Source organism: Podarcis raffonei, chromosome 13 (assembly GCF_027172205.1).
Source record: "Podarcis raffonei isolate rPodRaf1 chromosome 13, rPodRaf1.pri, whole genome shotgun sequence".
Classification (NCBI taxonomy): Eukaryota; Metazoa; Chordata; class Lepidosauria; order Squamata; family Lacertidae; genus Podarcis; species Podarcis raffonei.
This window is the reverse complement of record NC_070614.1, coordinates 51,280,239-51,303,436: the sequence shown is the minus strand read 5'-3', so window position 1 is coordinate 51,303,436 and position 23,198 is coordinate 51,280,239. Positions and strand designations below refer to the sequence as shown.

Here is a 23,198-nt window from a genome sequence, read left to right as displayed (position 1 = left end):
GCTTGCTAGCTTCCAAAATTGTTTAAGGCAGGACCCACATGCTTGGCACGAGTGAGGACTAGAAGATTGTTCCTTATTTAAAAGCGAAGCACCTCGGTTGCAAGATGCGCCTGGCTCTTTTTTCCCCCTTGCCGTTTCTCCTGCGACGTGGTAGCGTGTCAAATTTTGATGTTGGGAAAAGGCCTTCCTCTCAGGGCTGGGCCTCCTCTTGTGTGTTTTGCCCCCTTCCTTTTGGGAATGGCCTCTTGCGGTTTCATCCTCAAACTTGCAAAGGTTGTATGGCCAACTCCAGGACCCTGTGGCCGGGGAAAAGATGCCCAGTGGGGTTTGGGAAGTGGGGTGCGTGGCAGGGTTGAGTGGCAGGGGGCATTCAGCCAAGGAATGGGTTTGGGTGGATGTGGGTCAAGCCAGGCATGTACAGCGGTTCTCAACCTGTGGTCCCCAGATGTTGTTGGACTACAACTCCCATCATCCCTGAGCTCTGGCCTTGCTAGCTAGGGGTGATGGGAGTTGTAGTTCAACAACATCTGGGGACCCACAGGTTGAGAAAGGCTGGACTAAAGCACGGGTAGGCAAACTAAGGCCCCGGGGGCCGGATCCGGCCCAATCGCCTTCTAAATCCGGCCCACAGACGGTCCGGGAATCAGCGTGTTTTTACATGAGTAGAATGTGTCCTTTTATTTAAAATGCATCTCTGGTTTATTTGTGGGGCACAGGAATTTGTTCATTCCCCCCCAAATATAGTTCGGCCCCCAACAAGGTCTGAGGGACGGTGGACCGGCCCTCTGCTGAAAAAGTTTGCTGACTGACCCCTGTCCTAAAGTGTCAGACCATTGGCCTAACCCTGACTGGCACCAGTGTCTCTTCCTGGGTTCAAAGCAGGGCATCTCTGCCAGCCCTCCCCAGAGACGCCGCTGAGGATTATAATTTTTATTATTTATTCCATTTATATACTGCCCCTTATCCAAAGATCCCAGGGCAGCGCGCAACAGCAAGAACGTAATTCATGCAGCGTAATAACAAAAACACAACACATAGCGTGTTAATAAAATAATCACAGTAACAGCGCCCCTCCCACATTGAACAGGCCGTAGATTTAATGGCTGAAGGCCTGGGTAAAGGGGAACGTTTTCCTCTGGTGCCTAAAGCCCTGTACAGTGGTACCTCGGGTTAAGTACTTAATTAATTCCAGAGGTCTGTTCTTAACCTGAAACTGTTCTTAACCTGAAGCACCGCTTTAGCTAATGGGGCCCCCTGCTGCCGCCGCACGATTTCTGTTCTCATCCTGAAGCAAAGTTTTTAACCTGAGGTACTATTTCTGGCTAAGGGACGCGGGTGGCGCTCTGGGTTAAACCACAGAGCCTAGGACTTGCCAATCAGAAGATTGGCGGTTCGAATCCCCGTGACGGGGTGAGCTCCCGTTGCTCAGTTCCTGCTCCTGCCAACCTAGCAGTTCGAAAGCACATCAAAGTGCAAGTAGATAAATAGGTACCGCTCCAGCGGGAAGGTAAACGGTGTTTCCGTGCGCTGCTCTGGTTCGCCAGAAGCGGCTTAGTCATGCTGGCCACATGACCCGGAAGCTGTAGGCCGGCTCCCTCGGCCTGTAAAGCAAGATGAGCGGCGCAACCCCAGAGTCGGTCACGACTGGACCTAATGGTCAGGGGCCCCTTTACCCTTACCGTTACTATTTCTGGGTTAGCGGAGTCTGTAACCTGAAGCGTATGTAACCCGAGGTACCACTGTACAGTCATACCTCGGGTTACGAACGCTGCGGGTTGCGCGTTTTCAGGTTGCGGACCGCGCTGTACCTGGAAGTTCCGGAATGGGTTACTTCCGGGTTTGGGCGCATGCGCAGAAGCGCAAAATGACGTCACGTGCATGCACAGACGCAGCGCTTCAGGCTGAGAATGCTTCGGGTTGCCAATGTGCCTCCCGCGCGGATCATGTTCGCAACCCGGGGTATGACTAATGCCGGTGCCAGGTGAGCCTCTCTGGGCAGAGGAGCCACCGCAGAAAAGGCCCTGTTCTCGTGTTGCCACCCTCTGGACCTCTCGTGCAGGGGGCACACAAAGAAGGGGCTCGGATGATGATCTCAGGCTCCGGGTCGGTCCGTATGGGTCCTTGCAGTATTACGGTCCTGAGCCATGTCAGGCTTTACGACACCAGCACTTTGAATTAGGCCCAGAAACTTAATCGGCAGCCGGGCCAGGATTGCACCTGGAATTTTCCGCCTGCAAGGCAGACGCTCTGCCAACTGGGCTGCGGCCCTGCCCCTAAGACCTGTTCCTTTAAACCTGGCCTGCCCCAGAGCACTTGCAAATCAGGGCGCGCCACGGGCAGTTTTTAAGAGCACACCTGGTGTGCAGCAGAGAGGGGAGCGTCGCTCAGCGTCCCCACTCCTGCCTCCTCCCTCTGTCTCCCGCACCCCTCCGCTTCCCCCACGCTGGGCTCAATTGCCGGGGGTGGGGGCCTTTGGAGAAAGGGCCGCGTGCAGACGGAATGAGCAAACCAATTTGGAGCATGGCTCAAGAGCTCGGAAGCCCTTTCGGCCGTGCGCACACCTCTTTCAAAACTCTCAGCAGCGTGGTTGGTTTGGAGCGAAGGTGGCTGCAGATATCCCGGTTGCAGATATCTGCATCACGAATGGGAGGGGTATATTGTCTCTCTGGGGCAGAGGGAGCCCTATGGGAGACGGGAGGAGGAGGGAAGAGGAGGAGTAAGTCAGTCCTGATAACGGAGGCAGCTGTGCAGAATGAAGGGTGTCGGAGCGCGTTGCGTGCCGGACGGCTTCCCCGAAAAGTTCTGCTCCCGGAGGGCTTGGTCTGTCTTCTTTTTTTTCTCCAGAAAAGTAGCTCCGCTCCTCTTTGCAAACTCCCGGGGCAGGCTTGGGGGCAAGGGTCAGCCCAGATAAGGGCCTTGGCAGCCGGAGGGAGGCAAGGAGGCCTTGGGGTTTGAAGCGGAGGAAAGGGAAGACTCTGAGTGGCACGCAGGGCCCCCAGAACGGGGGCCAAAAGCCATCCCTCCCCTGCCCCAGTGGGCTATGGGTTGCCCCTTCCCACATCCCGTCCAGGAGGCAAAACTTTGCCAGATAGGTAAACGCAATATTGTGCCCTCTTAAGCCCAGTGTGGCTGCAGGGGTTTCCTCTGGTTTGAGGCCGTCACTTTGCACATGGTCCAGGGCACCTTTCTCGTCAAGGGGTGCCACCAACCGGCCTTGACTAATTTGTGGGGTCTCTGCAGGGAGCATGGAGCGGGAATAGAATCGCCCCAGGCTGTTAAAAGAAACCGCAGCGTCAGAGTATCAGGTTTTTCCAGGGAACCTTTCCCAGGCTCAAGGGGCCATATTCCATTCCGGGAGGCCTTCTGAGGGCCACAGGCCCAGTGGTGGATGCACAGGATGTACTCCAGTGGGGGGGGCGCTAGAGTTTTTTTGGGGGGCAGGTAGATAGGTCTGGAGTGGAGGCAACAGGTTTTGTGGCAGAGTTTTATGTTTCCAGTGCTGCGAACTCTTCTTTGGTGCACGCATGTATATTTACAATTATACTGCTAGCATCAGTATTTTTTATAAAATGGAATAGATAAATATGATGGGCTTGCTAACTGCTTGAATTCACGAGGCCTTCTGGGATGGTTCACGGGGAAAGGGCTGATCTACCAGTAAGGCGTGGCATTTTAGAGGGGAGTTTTTTGGGAATTTCTTCAGTGAGGGGTCTTTTTGGAGTCTGAGGATTTTAAACTTACTATTATTTCTGGGGCTGGGCAACATTTAGCTTGTTAAGTGTACGCTGGATGAAGAAGTACGTAAAGTGCTTTCGGGAAACCAAAGAATTTTCATTTTACCTTCTGAAAATGCCTAATAATAATGATAATAATAATAATAACTGTAAGTACTTGGCGATGATTTTTATTTATTTTTCTGTAATTTTACTGGCCAAGCAAAACTAAATCCTATTAACAGATATATCTTTTGAATTCCCAAGTCACGTGGCAACTTTTTTGCACCCCTCATTTTTGGAATTTGAAAGGCAGACGGAAGGAGGTGTTGCCGCTTGAGGCTGCCCACAGACTCTCCACTGCCCCTTTTCTCTGGGCAATTTGGGGGTTTGGGCTGGCTGTTCATCAATATGTGGATGATACCCAGCTCTACCTCTCTTTCAAATCAGAACCAGTGAAGGCAATGAAGGTCCTGTTTGAGTGTCTAGAGGCGGTTGGAGGATGGATGGTGGCTAACAGATTGAGGTTGAATCCTGACAAGACAGAAGTACTGTTTTTGCGGGACAGGGGGCGGGCAGGTGTGGAGGACTCCCTGGTCCTGAATGGGGTAACTGTGACCCTGAAGGACCAGGTGCGCAGCCTGGGAGTCATTTTGGACTCACCGCTGTCCATGGAGGCGCAGGTCAATTCTGTGTCCGGGCAGCTGTCTACCAGCTCCATCTAGTACGCAGGATGAGACTGCCTGCAGACTGTCTCACCAGAGTGGTGCATGCTCTGGTTATCTCCCGCTTGGACTACTGCAATGCGCTCTACGTGGGGCTACCTTTGAAGGTGACCCGGAAACTACAATTAATCCAGAATGTGGCAGCTAGACTGGTGTCTGGGACTGGCCGCCGGGACCACATAACACCGGTCCTGAAAGACCTCCATTGGCTCCCAGTACGTTTCCGAGCACAATTCAAAGTGTTGGTGCTGACCTTTAAAGCCCTAAACGGCCTCAAAGGCCCAGTAGACCTGAAGGAGCGTCTCCACCCTCATCGTCCAGCCCAGACCCTGAGGTCCAGCTCTGAGGGCCTTCTGGCGGTTCCCTCACTGCGAGGAGTGAAGTTACAGGGAACCAGGCAGAGGGCCTTCTTGGTGGTGGCACCCGCCCTGTGGAACGCCCTCTCGCCAGATGTGAAGGAAATAAACAACTATCTGACTTTTAGAAGGCGTCTAAGTTTAGGGAAGTTTTTAATGTTTGATGTTGTATCAAAATATTCTGTTGGGAGCCACCCAGAGTGGCTGGGAAAACCCAGCCAGATGGGTGGGGTATAAATAATAAAATTACTATTATTATTATTATTATTATTATTATTATTATTATTATTATTATCCACCGCTGACTCTCCTGCTTCCCTCATCCTCCTTCCAGGCACGCCAAGGTGAAAGGGAAGTTCAAGGAGTCTTATTTGCTTCCCAGCCACTCGGTCAAACCGCAGATCAACGTGGACGAAAAGCTGCCACGGGAAAAGCTCAACCCCCCGACCCCCAGCATATACGTGAGTCCCAGTTTTGCGGGGTGACGGGGAGAGGGCAAAGGGAGCGTTTTGTTGGGCCTGTCTGAGATGGATTGACTGGGGGGGGGGCGTTGATAAATGGTGCTGCACCAGCACTGGGTTCAAATTCATGACGACATACAAGCAACATCACAAGGTTCTAGCCCTCTTGGCTGCAGAGGGGAGTTAGCCTGGTAAAATTCCAGGAGGTCAGAGAGAGCCGGGCATGGCTTTCCTACAGCTGGCAGAAGCTGCGCTGGAGCAGCAAGGAGCGACTTGCTGCAATTCCAGCTGCAGAATCCACCCCTCCGTGGTGCGATTCCCTGAAGCACATGGGGGTGACACCCCCCACCGACCTAGGGGTGATTGAAGGGTGCTTCCAGAGTGGCTGGGTCACCCAGCCCAGGGAGTGGGGCTGAGTGGAGTCTGGGGAGGACTGGGGCATGTCGGCCACGAAGGAGGGGCTATGCTTGTTGATCTGTGTTTCCCCCTCCCCGATTTCCCCCCAAACAGACATGCTCATTCTACTCCCATCCCACACTCCTTAACCACCTCCTGTTTTTGACTTGGTTTTTTTTATTATTATTACTGTGCAATGGTACCTTGGTTCTCAAGCTTAATCCGTTCCGGAAGTCCGTTCCAAAACCAAAGCGTTCCAAAACCAAGGTGCGCTTTCCCATAGAAAGTAATGCAAAATGGATCAGTCCGTTCCAGACTTTTAAAAACAACCCCTAAAACAGCAATTGAACATGAATTTTACTCTCTAATGAGACCGTTGATCCATAAAATGAAAGCAATAAACAGTACTGCAGTCACACAATCAATCAATCAATCAATCAGTAGCTGAACTGGGTTCCACACGGTCACAAAAAAAGAGCCGCAAAAACAAAAATGTAAAATAAATAAGAAAAACAGATAGACTTCAGTGTAACACTCAAAACGGAAGTGTGGCACTCAAAATGGAGCACGTTCGGCTTCTGAAAAAAGTTCGCAAACTGGAACACTTACTTCTGGGTTTGCATTGTTTGGGTTCCAAGGCGTTTGAGAACCAAGGTACCTCTGTAGTCTTGATTATTCTTTCTCCTCCTTTTCGCAATGCTTCCAAGGTTACTTTCTCCACGTCAAAGGCAGCTGTTGGCCGTTAGAAATAAATAAATACCGCCTTTCCCCACATAATGAGCTCATCACCAACTTCTCTTGTTAGGCCATTAAATAAATGCATTAGTTTACTTAATAAACAAGTGAGCCATATTCTTAATCTTGCTGCGACAGCATCCACCTTTAGAAAACGCCATTGCCCCCTCTTTCTAAACAGCTCTGATCTTTCTCTTTTAAGATGGCCCTTTGACCGTAGCAGTGTGTACCCGAAAGAGGTCTGGCCTTTTAAATTAAACGTTTAAGGCCGTTCTGCGACCTCCTTCCTAGTGCCTGCCTATCTATCTGTCGATTGATAGATCAGTCAATTGTTCTGCCTGCCCATTAAGTTGCCTGCACCCCAGAGTCTGTGTCCAGAGGGGAAATCTTGCTCCCTTTCTCTCTCTTTAATCCCCTAAGGCCTAAGGGGTGTGGCAGTCCCTTTGGGAAACCTTGTCCTATGCCCTCTCTCTTTCTGCCAGTGGGATCCACCTCCTGGCTCAATGGCTTCTTGTTCCTTCTTGTCCCTAGATAGGGAGGGAGATAAGGCACCTGGATTATTTTCGCTTGCCTGGCCTTGACCCTTGGCTGGAAGCAGCCACACACATCCACTGCAATACCTTTCCTCTCACTGTTGGCTAATTGACCCCTCAGTGCCTTCAGCCCTCTTTCCCGGCCCTATCGTTTGTCCGGGGGATGCAGCCGCCTCAGGCAGCAAAATGCCTTGAGCTGGTCCTGCCTCGGTCAGGTGGGATTTTGCTTAGAGTGTATGAGGAGCAGACTGCGACATCGGCTTCACTCAGCGGTACAATGGTACCTCGGGTAACGTAATTTCGGGTTGCGAACCCGGCAAACCCGGAAGTGTATACTTCCAGGTTTTGCCGTGCACGTATGTGGAGAAGCGCTCTTCGCACATGCACAGAAGTGCTCTATCGTGCCGCGTGCAGAAGTGGCGCAATAGGATTCAGGGTAAGTATGGACCCCTGGGATGAATTAAGTTCGTATCCAGGGGGTCCACTGTATATCGCTGGTGAAACCGCCGCCGCTCCTGCGTCCCTCTGCTAGCAACATCCACTGGATGTTTAAATATTGTATTTAAAAATGGGGTATCAGAGTTTTTAGGGGGCTAACCAGGTTGGGATAGGGGAGGCGGGTGGCGCTGTGAGTTAAACCACAGAGCCTAGGACTTGCTGATCAGAAGGTCGGCGGTTCAAATTCCCGCAACGGGGTGAGCTCCCGTTGCTCAGTCCCTGCTCCTGCCAACCTAGCAGTTCGAAAGCACACCAGTGCAAGTAGATAAATAGGTACCACTCCGGCGGGAAGGTAAACGGCGTTTCCGTGCGCTGCTCTGGTTCGCCAGAAGCGGCTTAGTCCTGCTGGCCACATGACCCAGAAGCTGTACGCCGGCTCCCTCGGCCAGTAAAGCAAGATGAGCGCCGCAACCCCAGAGTTGGCCACAACTGGACCTAATGGTCAAGGGTCCCTTTACCTAACCAGGTTGGGATAGCTGGGGTAGCAGGCTTGTTGGCTTTTGAATGTCTTATGTAGATTTTTCAATTTCCTTGTTCTGTATGGGACAATGACAATAAGGATTACCATATCGTATCGCAAAAAGGGCACTGCTAGGAGAGGGACTCGGTAGCGGCACTGGTTTCACCAGCCATAACCCCTGAGCGAAGCTACCATTCCGCTCTGCCCTCGTACGACACAGAGGGAGAAACAGCTTGTCCCTCCCTCTGCATCTTTAAACTGCTCAACGGAGGAGTGTGCAGCTGCCCTCGCCTCAGCCGAGCAGTGAAAGGAGCCCCCAGCCCGGCGCTGGCTCCCACAACCCGGCGGCAGGGTGGGGGGCTCCGTGAAACAGCCCAACCTTCCTTCCCACCCAGCTGAGCGGCGCAAGGCAGCTTGCATTGTCCCAGCCCACGATCCTGGGTTGAAACTGCCTCAGCCCTTGAGGTGAGAGCTGGGGCAGTTTCGCCCAGCACCTCGCGGGCAGAGGCGGATGTGTCGTTTTTTCAACATCGCCGTATATCTCCAAACCGTGGCGGTGTTGGAAAGCTGCTATCGCCCAGCCCTAGTGGGTGGGCTTCCCCCTGGCTTGGGGGACCAAGCAGCCCCCCATTGCGAGGGGGCTGTAAGCCCTGTGCTGGCAAGCTTCAGCCCTCCAGGTTGATTCCGAACTACAACTCCCATCAGCCTCCCTGTACCAGCAGGCGTGGCCAATGGCTAGCGATGGTGGGAGGTGTAGTTCAGCAGCACCTGGCGAGTCAGAGGGCTGCTCTCAGCGCTGGATTTCCTGGATCGGGCAAGGAGGGGAGGTAAGGTGGTCTTGCGAGGCCCCCTCCATCTCTCGGCCCTCTGCCTGGCCTTCCTCCCAGGCCTCTCCCCTTATCTCTTGGGCTCCATCCTTGGGTTAATCAGGTTCTGTCTCCCAGCGCAATGTACTTTTCACCTCCTTTCAACCTCCAGCTGGCCTTTCCTTATCTCCTTCCTCTGGCCCTCTGGAATGCAAGCGCATCCAGCCAGACACCTATTATGACGATCGTGGATTTTATTATTTGAAAAGCTGCATTCCCACACCAAAACACTGTTACTTATCCTTCCCCGCTGTTTCCCTTGGATACTTCGTCCTTGGCTCTACTGGCTGTTTTGGAGCAAAACGCCCTTCATTTTCTGTGTGTTCCTTTTAGAGCGCCCTTTCCCCTCTCTTTTTAATGTGCCTCTCAATTTATGCCCAACTCCTCCTGATTTATTCTGTAGCACAAAGCTACAGGGTTCTGGGATGCCTGAATCAGGCAGTCCAAACCTCGGCCCAATCCTCTCTTGGGTACCGTGGTTCAGAGTCAAGTTTTCCATTGCCTGACCCAGCCTGCCCTTCCGCTGGTTCCTGCGTCTCGAGGTCGCGAAGATCATCCATGCTGCCCCCTCGTTACTCGGGGAATGTCCTCAGCACCACTTGGGGCACATGCACCCCTCCCCAATGCCAGACTTCCTGACGCCCAGATTTCTTGGTCCAAAATGAAACTTCTGGGCTGGGAGTCAGTCCGCTTTGAGTCGGTCCACATTCGTCCTTTCTTGGTGGGGCAGCATCTCTTAGGACAAAGTTCTGCTGGTGTCCCCAGTCCCGTTCTGCTGTGCTTTGAGGCGACATTGCAGAGAGCTGCAGTTTCTGCTTAGCCAGGGTTTAATCCAGTTCCCGTTCACCAATTAGATTCTCTTGCACATCCCCTGTGTGGTTCCGGCCCTCCTGCGTGGAAAGAGGCATTGAAAGAGGTCTTTTCTTTCCCTCCACCTTGATCTTTCTCCAACGCATGGTTCCACTGTCTCTTCAATTCCTCCCTCGATCTTCCATTTTGGTTGTGTTTGGGAATTGGGGGCCATTCCCCAAAAGTCTCTGTCCCTCCCTCCCTCCCCCCTCCCCTCCCTCAACAAGTTGCACCATTAGTTTAACGGCCTTCTGACTGCTCTTAGCTTAGCTCAGCATCCCAGAAGATGAGATTTTTGAAACCCTGGACCTGGAATCTGCCTGGAAACCCAAGGCACTATGGATGCCCAGCTTGGACCGGTGGAGCTCCTTGCTCGCCTTCCGCCCCAGGACGTGTCTCCTCCAAAGAAGACATTTGGGGGGGGTGGCTGTTCTCCTCGAGGTTTTCCCCACCTCCAGCACCACCTTCCTCCCCACACTGTCTCCAGACTGCAAAACGGCCCCCCAGAACCATCTCCTGACATTCTTTGGAGCAAGACTTCCCTGCCTCCCATTTCTTCATCCTAAGGGGTGCTGTTTGGCTACTTGTCTTGATTTTATGGAAAGCAGAGTAAAAGTCTTCCCCCTGGCTGCTTTGGAGTGATGGGCTGCACCCTGCAGCTTTTTTGCTCGACTGTTTCCCACACGGAACTGCAACCAGCTCTTTTTATCATCCCGGATTCCTCCCGCAGCTGCACAGATAAGACGGCTTCCTCTGTTCTCTGGGGATTCTTCTCTGGTCTGCTGGGAACCCCACAGTGGAGGGGAGGGAAAAAATCAAATCTAAAAGGAGACTCTGAACTCCGCAAACTTTCTGCCCCCTGTGTCCTTCCTGCTCATTCTTAAATAATCTGGAGAACTTAAGGACGTAAGGGAAGCTTGATGGGTCAATCCATTGGCCCATCAATAGTCCAGGATCCTGTTCTCACAGTGGTCCACCAGATGCCTCAATCGGAAACCCTCAAGCAGAACTCAGACACAAGAGCAACTCTCCCCTCCTGCGGTTTCCAGGAACTGCTATCCAAAACCATCACTGCTTCCAGCTGTGGAGGCAGAGCCAAGCCGCTGTGCAATAACCCGTCTTGCAAATGACTCCAAAAGTGCTCGGTGGAGACCACCGTTGACCAGTGAAAGAGCACCCAGCACTGGATCTAAGGGCAGGGGGAGTTTCTGGTTGAAGATGGGGGATGCTGGAGCAACATTAGTCTAAACTGGGGGCGGGGAACTGTGCAGACTTCGGCCCAGTGGCCTGGACTAGGCGGTTCTGTTGATCCTTAGCAGTGGGTTTATCTAAGTGGACCTCTGGTCCAAACTAGGAAATGCTGCATTGTTGTTGTTCTGCTGTTGCTGTTTCTGGGGGTGCCTTAGGCTTTTGGGGGGTGGGGGGTGGGGACCCAAACTGGCATCTTGGCCTCTAACGGCTCTCCTCTTTCCTCTTCAGTTGGAGAGCAAGCGGGATGCTTTCTCTCCGGTCCTCCTGCAGTTCTGCACTGACCCCAAGAACCCCATCACTGTCATCCGGGGCCTGGCCGGATCCCTCCGCCTCAGTGAGTATCCCGCCGGTGGACCTCTGGGGGTTTGGGGGCCAAAGAGCGCCTGGGTTGGAGGCTAAGGCTCTGCGGAGAGCCTGAGTTGGAAGTGGAGGTTTCTAGGCCTGGGAGAAGGAAGGATGCACAAAGAACCGTAGAGTCGGAAGGGACCCCAAGGGTCATCTAGTGCAACCGCCTGCGATGCAGGACTCGTTTGCCCAACAAGGGGCTCAAACCCACGACCCCAAGACATTCTACCATTGTACTGTGCAGAGTGTATTAACTTACAGTCTGTGTGTGGGGTTTGGAAGCCGCACGGTCAGGGAAAAAACAATGCTGTCCAGGGTTGTAAAGACTGCGGAGAGAATAACTGGGTGCACTCTTCCCACCTTGGATAAAATCTATGCTTCCAGGTGCCATAAGAAAGCTGCAGAGATAGCGCAGGATAGTGCGCAACCCAGAAATGATCTCTTTCAGCTTCTGCCTTCTGGAAGAAGGGACAGGGTTATAAAGACTAGGACTAGCCACCTGAGAAACAGTTTTTATCCAAATGCGATTTTGGTTTTAAACGCAGTGCTTGCCGATCAGAAGGTCGGCGGTTCGAATCCCCGCGACGGGGTGAGCTCTGTTGCTCGGTCCCTGCTCCTGCCAACCTAGCAGTTCGAAAGCACATCAAAGTGCAAGTAGATAAGTGCAAGTGCCTTCTGGCAGGAAGGTAAACAGCGTTTCTGTGCGCTGCTCTGGTTTTGCTGGCCACATGACCCGGAAAAACTGTCTGCGGAAGCAGACAAACACCGGCTCCCTCGGCCTGTAAAGCAATATGAGTGCCGCAACCCCAGAGTCGGCCACGACTGGACCTAATAGTTAGGGGTCCCTTTACCTTTAAGGTAGTCTCTGTGGGAGTATATTGTATTTAATTATGGGGTATCAGAGTTTTTAAGCGGTTAACCAGGCTGGGATAGCTGGGATAGCAGACGTGTTGGTTTTTGAATGTCTGATGTAGATTTTTTTCAATTTTGTTGTTCTGTGTGAGACTGACAATAAAGATTATTGTATCGTATTGAGGGGTGACGAGTCTTGTGCTCTCCCAATGGAGAAGCGTGTGTTTGCTTCTGCAGCGCTGTGTAGGTTCAGTCACACTATACATGCATTTAACTTGCACAATTTCAACCACGCGTGCTTGGAGGCTGGCTGGTTGAAATTCTGCAAGGTGAATGCAAGCATTTGCAGAGGGTTGGACCCGTCCCACTCATATGATTCTAAGTCGGGGAGCTTAAAAGCTCTTTCTGCGCTGGTTAAAGCGGGAGGACCTGGTGAGGAGAGAAGTCTTCAGCTCTCCAACTTGCTTTCTAGGCCTGCCTCCCCCACAAACCACAGGATAGGGTTTGCACATTTTTGTGTATCCATGGAAGTCTCAGGACCGAACCCCCATACAGGATGTGATCGTACTGTACAGTGGTACCTCTGGATGTGAACGGGATCAGTTCTGGAGCTCCTTCGCATTCAGATGCAAATGCAACCCACGTCTGTGTGTGTGCGGGTCGCAATTCGCCGCTTCCATGCATGTGCGGGACGTCATTTTGATTGCGCATGCGCAAGTAGTGAAATCCGGAAGTAACGTGCTCCGTTACTTCCGGGTCGCCGCAGCGCACAACCTGAAAATTCTTATCCCAAAGCTACTTCAACCCGGGGTATGACTGTATTTGAAATCAGAGGCTTTGGGGTCAGATAGATTTTTTGAGCGGGTAGTGTGTACATTCGTACCTCGGAAGTCGAACGGAATCTGTTCCGGAAGTCCATTTGACTTCCAAAACGTTTGGAAACCCAAGCACGGCTTCTGATTGGCTGCAGGAAGCTCCTGCAGCCAATCAGAAGCTTCGTCAGGCGTGTGGGTTCCAAAATTAGTTCTCAAACCGGATTTGTGGCATTTGGGAGCCAAAACGTTCAAGAACTAAGCTGTTTGAAAACCAAGGTACGGCTGTACTTTTAATGAAAAGATGTCCGCAAAATAGGATGTGTGATCTTGGTGAGGCAGTGAGTGAGTGAGCCCTTGCAATCTGGTTGTTCAGGAGCAGGGGGCTTTTTCCTTGTGGGGGGCAGCGAAAAGAAAAAGAGGTCACGATTCCCAGAGGTCTTGCCTTGGGTTAGGCAGCCCCAAACCGGGCACCTCCCAGGTGTTTTTGCCTCTGACTCCCAGCCAAAAACATCTGGAGGGCACCAGGTTGGGGAAGCCTGGAGAGGGTGGGCTTCGCGCCATAAACTTGCCAGCAAACAGGGAGGGGCAGAATTCTCTCGAAGCTCCGCCATGACACCTGCTCCCCCCCCCCCCCAGACCTGGGCCTGTTCAGCACAAAGACGTTGGTGGACGCGAGCGGGGAGCACGCTGTCGAGGTTCGCACGCAGGTCCAGCAGCCCTCAGACGAAAACTGGGACCTCTCCGGGACGAAGCAGGTGTGGCCTTGCGAGAGCAGCCGCTCGCACACCACAATCGCCAAATACGCTCAGTATCAAGCGGCCTCCTTCCAGGAGTCCCTTCAGGTGAGAAGGCGGCAGGTGGGGGCATCTCTCGGGGCCATTCCCCCCACCCCTACCGCCAGGGCCGGCCCAAGACATTTTGCCGCCTGAGGCAAAGCGGAAAGGGGTGCCTGCCCCCTTGCTGCTGCTACCCGAGGCGACTGGGTGGGCTGCCCCAGAGGCTTAAGGGTGGGCCGGCCCTCTCCTTTGGGAGATGGAGCAAGCCACCCTTTGGGCTGGGGAGGGGTCTCCGCATTCCTGCAGTGTTAAGGTTGGCAGTTGAAAGTCTTCTCATTGGGGGACCGAACTTGAATGCCTCTTCCTGGGTGGGGTGGGGGTTTTGGGGGGCGGTGGCGAGGATTCCCGACCTTACCTTTCTGTCTCTTGAGGCAGGAAGACAAGGAGACGGACGACGAGGAAGCAGATGAGCCTGACAGCACCACTGAGGCGCCCCCAAGGTAGGAGGTCTTGCCAGAGCATCCTTGCTTTGTGTTTCCAGTGGCATTTGTCGTTTTTGTTCATTTCAGGGAGCAGGGGGCGGATTTCTGCATGAGGAACAGCTTTGCAACAGTTTAAAATTGAATGCAAATAAAAGAGGGTGTAAGTTGCGGGCCGGGGTCTGCCAGGCAGCTGCACCCCCGAAATGATTTAATCGGGTCACGTCATCCAGCCCCCTGCAATGCTTTATGAGTGAATTTTGAAGACTGAGCGGTACAGAAGGCAGAGAGGGGTTTTTACACATTTTTGGAAGGGGCAGTTCGTAGGTAAATTACTATTATTTATGTGGGTCTGGATGGAGGGTTTTGATGGGCCATGGTGTGGGTAGGGGGGAAATTCCCTCCCATCTCTCCTCTCTGCACCTCCTGCATCATAACTCTTCCTTTCTGCCCTTTGCAGCAACCCGGACCAGAAACCGCACCAGATTATCAAGTTTGGGACCAACATTGACCTCTCGGATGCCAAACGGTGAGAATTGTCGCTTTGCTCTTTAACTGCCTCCAACTCCACCTGTGAAGTGCCAGGGTTGTTTTTCCTACAGGCAAACACACAATTCTTGTGTCTTTTGACTGCAAGAAAATGAGGGTTGTGATTTTACCTACGGGTACCTACAGGACCGCCTCTCCTGGTATGTCCCACGGAGGAACTTACGATCTTCAAACAAAAACATCCTGGAGGTCCCAGGCCACAGAGAGGTTAGGCTGGCCTCAACCAGAGCCAGGGCTTTTTCGGCTGTGGCTCCGATCTGGTGGAATGCTCTGCCACAAGAGATTAGGGCCCTGCGGGACTTGACATCTTTCCGCAGGGCCTGCAAGACAGAGCTGTTCCACCAGGCCTTTGGCCACGGCACAGCCTGACTCCCTCCTTTGGCAATCTTCACAGAACTTTAGCTTAATGGTTGCCATCAACTTGATTTTAATTAATTTTTATAATGAAATGTTTTTCGAATGTTGCACTATTTTACTGTTGTTAGCCGCCCTGAGCCCGGCTTCGGCTGGGGAGGGCGGGATATAAATAAAATTTATTATTATTATTATTATTATTATTATTATTATTATTATTATTAATGGAATTGTGGAACCATAGATTCTTTGGGCCCAACGTGGGATCGAACCCACAACTCTGAGATTAAAAGTCTTGTGCTCTCTCAATGACCTTGCTTTTTGTGGCTTGCTGCTGCCTCTCTGTGGCCATAATTTGTCATTGCAGGCATGAGACTTAATATTGCTCGTTGCTGCCCCTCTGTGGCCATAAGTGGTCATTCCAGACATGAGAGCATTGCTCGTTGCTGCCCCTCTGTGGCCATAATTGGTCATTCCAGACATGAGAGCATTGCTCTTTGCTTGCCCCTCTGTGGCCATAATTTGTCATTGCAGGCAGGAGACTTAATACAGTATTGCTCATTGCTGCCCCTCTGTGGCCATAATTTGTCATTACAAGCTGGAAACTTAACATTGCTTGTTGCTGCCCCTTCCTGGCATATTTTGTCATTGCAGGCATGAGACATAATATTGTTCATTGCTGCCCTTCTGTGGCCATAATTTGTCATTGCAGGCAGGAGACAATACAGTATTGTTCTTTGCTTGCCCCTCTGTGGCCATAATTGGTCATTGCAGGCAGGAGACTTAATACAGTATTGCTCTTTGCTGCCCCTCTGTGGCCATAATTGGTCATTGCAGGCAGGAGACTTAATACAGTATTGCTCTTTGCTGCCCCTCTGTGGCCATAATTTGTCATTGCAGGCAGGAGACTTAATATTGCTCGGTGCTGCCCCTCTGTGGCCATGCCCTGGAATTATTTTTCCCCTGTTATGATGTTCTATGCTGCCTCCCTGTGGCTGTATCTTGTCATTGCATTGTATGCCACCTTCTCACCTTGACAGAGCTCTTTGCTTTCCATCCAGTGGTCATAACTGGTCATTGCAGGTGAAGCTCCCCCCCCCCGCCCCTAGCCTCCACCCCAACCCCATTATTATTATTATTTGGTTGTTGTCACTAGAAGGAAACCTGATTGCTTCTCAGTGCTGCCCCCCAGTGGACAACAAGATGTGCAAGATGTGTTTTCGTTTTAAAAGGGAGATGGAGGGCTGCGAATAAATGCAAAGAATCAGTAAATAAATACATATCAGTGTTATGATAAATATTTAGAAAGCGGTTTCCCAAAAAATAATCTTGATAGCCGTCAAATTGCGGAAGGGCCATCTATTTCATCCCCCTGCGATGCAGAAATCGCAGCTAACCGCTCTTCCCTGACATGCACCGCAGGTGGAAACCGCAGCTGCAGGAGCTCCTCAAGTTGCCAGCTTTCATGCGGGTCACGTCGACGGGCAACATGCTGAGTCACGTGGGGCACACCATCCTGGGCATGAACACGGTGCAGCTGTACATGAAAGTGCCTGGAAGCCGCACACCAGGTAAGGCCACAAGCTGCGGCGATAGCCACTGGCTGGGTTGTTTGTTTGTTTGATTGATTGAGTGAGTGGTTTTATTTAGAGTATCTCTAACCCCCCTTCTTCAGCCGGGAAAGGTCTGCAGAGCACCTAACATACAGCCCAAGGCAGTAGGTAACAAGGCAGCCCCTGCCTGCAGGCTTATGATCGGGGGGGGGACGACGACACAACACACAGGAGAAAAGGGATGGGGAGGAAAGAGGGAAACCAAAACTCAGGCTCAGTTTCTGAACGGTCAGCTGCTACCCTAGTTCAGGGGTGCGAGCAAGTTTTCTGCCTCCCACCTCTCCAGCAGAGGCAATCTGACAGCATGGCTGCCCCCAGATAATTATGAACGCATACAGTGAGAGGCATTAGCTTGCTTTTGCCAGGTAATCTCATTTATATTAGGTCCAATTTGGGACGAACAAACTCTTATCTGCTCATCAACAAAAAGATGCCTTTCTCTTTTCCGATCTTTCATACTTGAAAACCACAACAATATTGTCCTCGGTATCTATTTCTCGCTCTCATTTTGAAAATACCGTATTTTTTGCTCTATAAGACTCACTTTTTCCCTCCTAAAAAGTAAGGGGAAATGTGTGTGCGCCTTATGGAGCGAATGCAGGCTGCGCAGCTATCCCAGAAGCCAGAACAGCAAGAGGGATTGCTGCTTTCACAGTGCAGCAATCCCTCTTGCTGTTCTGGCTTCTGAGATTCAGAATATTTTTTTTCTTGTTTTCTTCCTCCAAAAACTAGGTGCGTCTTGTGGTCTGGTGCATCTTATAGAGCAAAAAATACGGTATATCCGTCATTTGCAAATAAGCAAAAATAGTTTTGTTTTGATGCTGCACGCTACACTGAAATGTTTAGGATTGTCCTCAAATCCTCCTGCCGCACTTGCCATCCTCTAATGCCAGACCCTTTGAGAACCTCTGCTGTAACTTGTGTCCTGTTCCCCTCCCCCAACTTCCAGGGCACCAGGAGAACAACAACTTTTGCTCCGTGAACATCAACATTGGGCCGGGAGATTGCGAGTGGTTTGCTGTCCACGAGCATTACTGGCAAGACATCAGCGCCTTCTGTGACAGGTGAGGGTCATGTCCCTGCTGCTGTATAAATGTCACATATGCGTATGCAAGATGGAGGGCTCGCTGGTACCAGGGGTTCCCAGCCTTTCAGGGCCCATGTGGGTTTTGAGCAAGCGCCATTGGTGTGTGCCCACCCTCCCGGTCACTTCTCTCCCCCAGATAACCCCTACCACCTCAAGAGGCGTACAGAGGGAAAGCACACACACACAAAAACAAACACACACAAAACAAAAAACAGGCACACTTTGCTTGACTGAGCAGAAGTCAGATCCAGTAAAGTTAAGCTGAAAGCTTGAAGAGGAAGTGGGAAAGGAAGCCACTCTTGCAACTTCCTTCTTCACCTCTATGGTCTGTTCAGGGGAGAAAAAGGTAACCTGTGTCCAGGGCAGCTGTTTATCAGCTCCATCTGGTACGCAGGATGAGACCCTCCCTGCCCGCTGTCTGTCTCGCCAGAGTGGTACATGCTCTGGTTATCTCTCACTTGGACTACTGCAATGCGCTCCGCGTGGGGCTACCTTTGAAGGCGACCCGGAAACTACAACTAATCCAAAATGCGGCAGCCAGACTGGTGACTGGGAGCGGCTGCTGAGACCATATAACACCGGTCTTGAAAGACCTACACTGGCTCCCAGTACGTTTCCGGACACAATTCAAAGTGTTGGTGCTGACCTTTAAAGCCCTAAACGGCCTTGGTCCAGTATACCTGAAGGAGCATCTCCACACCCATTGTTCTGCCTGGACACTGAGGTCCAGCGCCGACGGCCTTCTGGCGGTTCCCTCGCTGCGAGAAGCCAAGTTACAGGGAACCAGGCAGAGGGCCTTCTCGGTAGTGGCATCCGCCCTGTGGAACACCCTCCCACCAGATGTCAAAGAGAAAAACAACTACCAAACTTTTAGAAGACATCTAAAGGCAGCCCTGTTTAGGGAAGCTTTTAATGTTTAATAGATTATTGTATTTTAGTGTTTTGTTGGAAGCTGCCCAGAGTGGCTGGGGAAACCCAGCCAGATGGGCGGGGTATAAATACTAAATTATTATTATTATTATTATTATTATTATTATTATTATTATTATTATTATCACCCCTCTTGCCATCTCATGACCCAAGAGTCAGTGTGTGTGGGTGCCCAGAGACTTTGTGGGTCCCAGGAGAATACCTTGAGGATGCTGTTCCACCCATGGCTGCCATGTTGGGGACCCCTGCCCTAAGGGGATGCTTTGGGGGATGGGTTCCTGGGATTGGGGGCACGAGAGGTGCTGCTGCATTGCTTTGCCCACTTCCGTGGGGCCATCATAGGAGAACATATTAATTGTCAGGAGGGGAGGTTTTTCCAGGTGGTTTCCCCTTTGCCTCGTCACCCCAACGCCCGCTTTCCCGCAGGCACGGTGTCGACTACCTGACCGGCTCGTGGTGGCCCATCCTTGAGGACCTTTACCAGTCCAACATCCCCGTCTACCGCTTCATCCAGCGCCCCGGAGACCTCGTGTGGATCAACGCCGGGACGGTGCACTGGGTTCAGGCCACCGGGTGGTGTAATAACATCGCCTGGAACGTCGGCCCCCTGACAGGTAACTTAGCCGGATGGCCCAGGTCCCGAAAAGCGGGGTGGGAGGAGGGGGAGTTGAAAAGGGGATCCCGGAGCCCCACCAGTGCCCCACACTCTAGAAAGGGCAGGGTCATGTCCTTCTTCCACCATTCTATTACAGTGCTACCTCGGTTTAAGAACCGCCCTGATTCCGTTTACGAACTCCGCAAAAGCGGAAGTAGTGTCCCGGTTTGCGAACTTGACCTCGGTCTAAGAATGGGATCCGAACGGTGGGAGGGCACCGGCGGCGGGAGGGTCCATGACGCGATCCTCTCCTTCCCTAGAGGGGCGTCCTCTTCCTGCCCCCCTGACCTCTTCCTTTCCCCTTGCAGCTTACCAGTACCAACTGGCCCTTGAGCGCTACGAATGGAACGAGGTGAAGAACGTCAAGTCCATTGTGCCCATGATCCACGTCTCCTGGAACGTGGCCCGCACCGTCAAGATCAGTGACCCCGACTTGTACAAAATGATCAAGTGAGGAGGGCTTTCGGTTCTGCCACCCCACCCACCCGCCGCAACTCCTCCAACCTTTCCTGGCCGTGTCCCCTCCTGCTTTTGCATCTGTTCCTTCGGCAGTTCCTTGCACTTCTTCAAGTGCACAAAAGTCTCTTGGTTGGGGACCAGATACGAGGGGTCCTCTGCTGAAATGATGAGGACCCCAGCCTCATTTTGGTTGCAGGTGGGGTCTTCATCATTTGCTGGGGGGGTGATGGGCAGGCCTCTTGTGCCCTTAGCCCAGATGTGGGGGACGTTTCACCCTCCAGATGTTGTTGGATGTTGGCTCCGCAATACCTGAAGGGCTAGGGGTCCCGTCTCCCCCCCCGCCCCGTTTCAACAGCTGCGCAAAACGCAGGAAGTGTGTGTGTGTAATCTATAGAACAGATAAACAGGCAATACGTTACCGTATGTTCCAAAGATATATATTTTTTTAATTAACATATGCTAGAAACGTTGCGTTATAAATAAGAGAAGCCGTCTTAGGCATTTTATCCCCTGCGCTGGAAAAGGAGTCGAAGTTTGTCTGGGAAAACAAACATGGATTTTGCAATAGCAGCTGATGGTGGTGTTGGCCTCCGTCTGTCTCAACAGACAATGGAGTGCACTTCCGGGGGTGAAGTCCAAACTGCTGTGTTAGTAGCAGCACCAAAGTGATCTCCCCGGGGCACCAGCCTGGCCAGTGTGCAACCGTGTGTGGACGTCCTGGGCTGCCCAAACTACGTTCCAACTCAGCGAGGAAGGCCTGCCTCCCCCACAAAATATATTTATTATGGGAAAAGCAACTCACAGTCAACAAACGATATTTTACACTTGCATTTGGGGAGGGAAAAGTTCACTTTGACAAAATGTTTACATAATGTGAATCGATAGGATGTAGAGTTTGTGTGTGGTTTCTTTTTTTAAAAAAACTTTTTAAGAAAATTGTATTTATTTATTAAATTTGTATACCACCCTTCACCCACAAATCTCAGTGCTGCTCACAACATAAAGATACAATATTAAAACACAAAATACATGATAGAAACAAGGAAAAAGAAACATGAATTTGAGGGGGTTATTTTTTTGGGGGGGGGATCAAGGCTTGAGGCTCTTCCCACCCTGAGTTCTTTCTGTCCTTCCTTCCTTTAAGCTAAGAAAAAGGCTCTGCAATTTTTTGACCTTCCAGGAGTTTTGGGCTAGCAACAGAGCTCAGCCCCGCACCCCCAATTGGCCTGAGTCCCTGCCCAGATGTGTCATTTACCGTCTCCCTTGTCTCTTCTGTGGCTACTGTTTAAATACAGATGCGATGTTTACTGCGCAGGCCTGGTAAAAACACCAAAATCGTGCAGTTTCTAATGTGCAGCCTTAACGCTGTATTGTTTTTAATACTTGATTGGGAGCCGCCCAGAGTGGCTGGGGAAACTCAGCCAGTTGGGTGGGGTATAATTAATAAATTATTATTATTATTATTATTATTCACACACACTGACTTTCGGGGGTAATGCAAGATGCAATTAAATTAACAGAATCCCTTAGGGGGGTTTTGCCCGCCCCACATCGATGCGCTGGCTGCTTCATCCGTCCCCGTGGAGAGGTGCATCCGGCCGCATCCTGACCCCTGCCCTCTCTTCTCCCGCTTGCAGGTACTGTCTGATGCAGTCCATCAAGCACTGCCAGGTGCAGAGAGAGAGCCTCGTCCGGTCCGGCAAGAAGATCGCCTACCAGGGCCGCGTGAAGGACGAGCCGGCCTACTACTGCAATGAATGCGACGTAAGCTTTCCGGCTCCTCTCGCTTTTCTCTTTCCCGCCACAGTGGCAACTCCACGGGGGTGAGGCTCCCTCCCTCTCTCAACCTCGCTTTCCTCCAGGGCGCTGCCCCTTCTCCACAGGTCCGCCACAGCGCCAGCAACGCAGGTGGCGCTCCCTGCTCCGAGACAGCGCCAGTCCTGGTGCACCCACCCCCCAGAATAAACCCCCGTTGACTGGGCTTCCATGTCTGGCCCTCTCTGCAGTTCTGACTGTGGGGACGAGGTTTGCCTTCCGCATTCACGCTCTCTGAAAGTTGACCCCCACGGAAGTGGCCATCTTTCCGTCCTCGGCGATCCATTTCCTCCGAGCTCTTTGGCAGAGAGCGACCGGCAGGTCCTCCTAGCCTGTGACAGACTCCGTTCCCCCCGCCACAGACTTTTTATTTTTTGGAAAACAGTCCTTTCCCCCTTCCACTGAAAGGGCCTGGCAGGGTTTCCTAGGCCTTTGTGGTGTGAACAGTGTTTGATGAGGCCTGCTTGTCTTTAAAATACCTCCTGTACCCAACTCCAGTTTGAGGCTCCCGTGCCTCCTTCATTCCTGACGGCCCCCGAGAAGCCATAAAGGGGATTAGGAAGGTCGAAACAGTGAGTATGAAACGCGTGTCTTAAAAAAAGCTGTGGCGAAAAAGAAGCTTCCGGAAGGATCAGCAGCGTATGGTGAAGTCGGACCTCGTGGCTCTACGAAACTTCACCTCAAGAGACTCAAACTAAGCCCAAGCACCCGTAAGGCTTGCAGTGGATCACCATGATGAAAACGGGAGGAAAATATAATTTTATATCTCCCCTCTCTGAAAGGAAGACCCCGATGGAGGAAGCTGGACCTCAAGCAGAGTTCTGGTGGTTGCGCCTCATTAAGTGTCATTGGGCAGAGATAGGAAAGGTTTGGGAAACGGCGACCAAAACTATGAAGGGACTGGAGTATCTCCCCTATGGGGCTTCTTAGTTTACCGAAAAGGTTAAATAGGTGTATAAAACGATGCCTGGTGCAGCTTAGGGGCCAGAGTGAAGTTGATCCTTGGAAGATACGGGATGGATAGAAGAAAGAACATGCTTTAAGAGGATTAGACAAATTCGTGGGAGATGAGGCTCTCAGCAGCTACTCGCCTCGATGGCTGTGCTCTTATCTCCATCGTCTGAGGGAACATGGCTCCTAGCTGCCGGGAATTGCAGGAGAGGGATAGGATGCTAGGCTGAATGGGCCTGGTCCAGCCGCAAAGCTCTGCTGATGTTGTCGAAGGACCTCGTCCTGAGGTCTCGGGGTAGCCTGAGAGACAGCGCAGCTCAAGCAGCGAAGAAGGAATGTCTGCTGTGCAGTCTTCTTAAGGCAGGGTCAAAAGTGAGTCGCCAACCCAGCCGAAGCCAGGAAGTGACTGAGCCGTGAATTTAGGTGGAGGAGACTGCAGCCCCTGCCAGCCAGGGAGAAGAACCTCCTCAGCCGTGGAGCCAGGACTCAGCTGCAGTGACTTGGGTTAAAAGAAGCCACAGAATCACAGAACGGTAGAGTTGGAGGGGACCCACACGGTCATCTAGTCTGACCCCCTGGAAGTGGAAAGGAAGCAGGGCTTGTTGTCGGCCGAGCCTCACAGGGAAAGGGGAAGTCAGCCAAGCCAAGTGCTTGTGGCACAAAGTGCCTGAGATG

General features: G+C 51.9%; 1 protein-coding gene across 9 annotated transcripts in view; it reads left to right on the top strand.

Moving 5' to 3' along the window:
* KDM6B (lysine demethylase 6B) overlaps positions 1-23,198 on the top strand; it is a 99,237-nt gene that overhangs the window by 69,564 nt on the left and 6,475 nt on the right. For all 9 annotated transcript variants that reach the window (XM_053362069.1, XM_053362063.1, XM_053362066.1 and 6 more), the window contains 10 exons: positions 5,129-5,255; positions 11,072-11,177; positions 13,492-13,697; positions 14,067-14,131; positions 14,571-14,639; positions 16,436-16,584; positions 17,576-17,690; positions 19,070-19,257; positions 19,607-19,748; positions 21,395-21,521. In XM_053362069.1, coding sequence (XP_053218044.1) covers positions 5,129-5,255; positions 11,072-11,177; positions 13,492-13,697; positions 14,067-14,131; positions 14,571-14,639; positions 16,436-16,584; positions 17,576-17,690; positions 19,070-19,257; positions 19,607-19,748; positions 21,395-21,521 — 1,294 coding nt within the window. The remainder of the gene's footprint in view (positions 1-5,128; positions 5,256-11,071; positions 11,178-13,491; positions 13,698-14,066; positions 14,132-14,570; positions 14,640-16,435; positions 16,585-17,575; positions 17,691-19,069; positions 19,258-19,606; positions 19,749-21,394; positions 21,522-23,198) is intronic.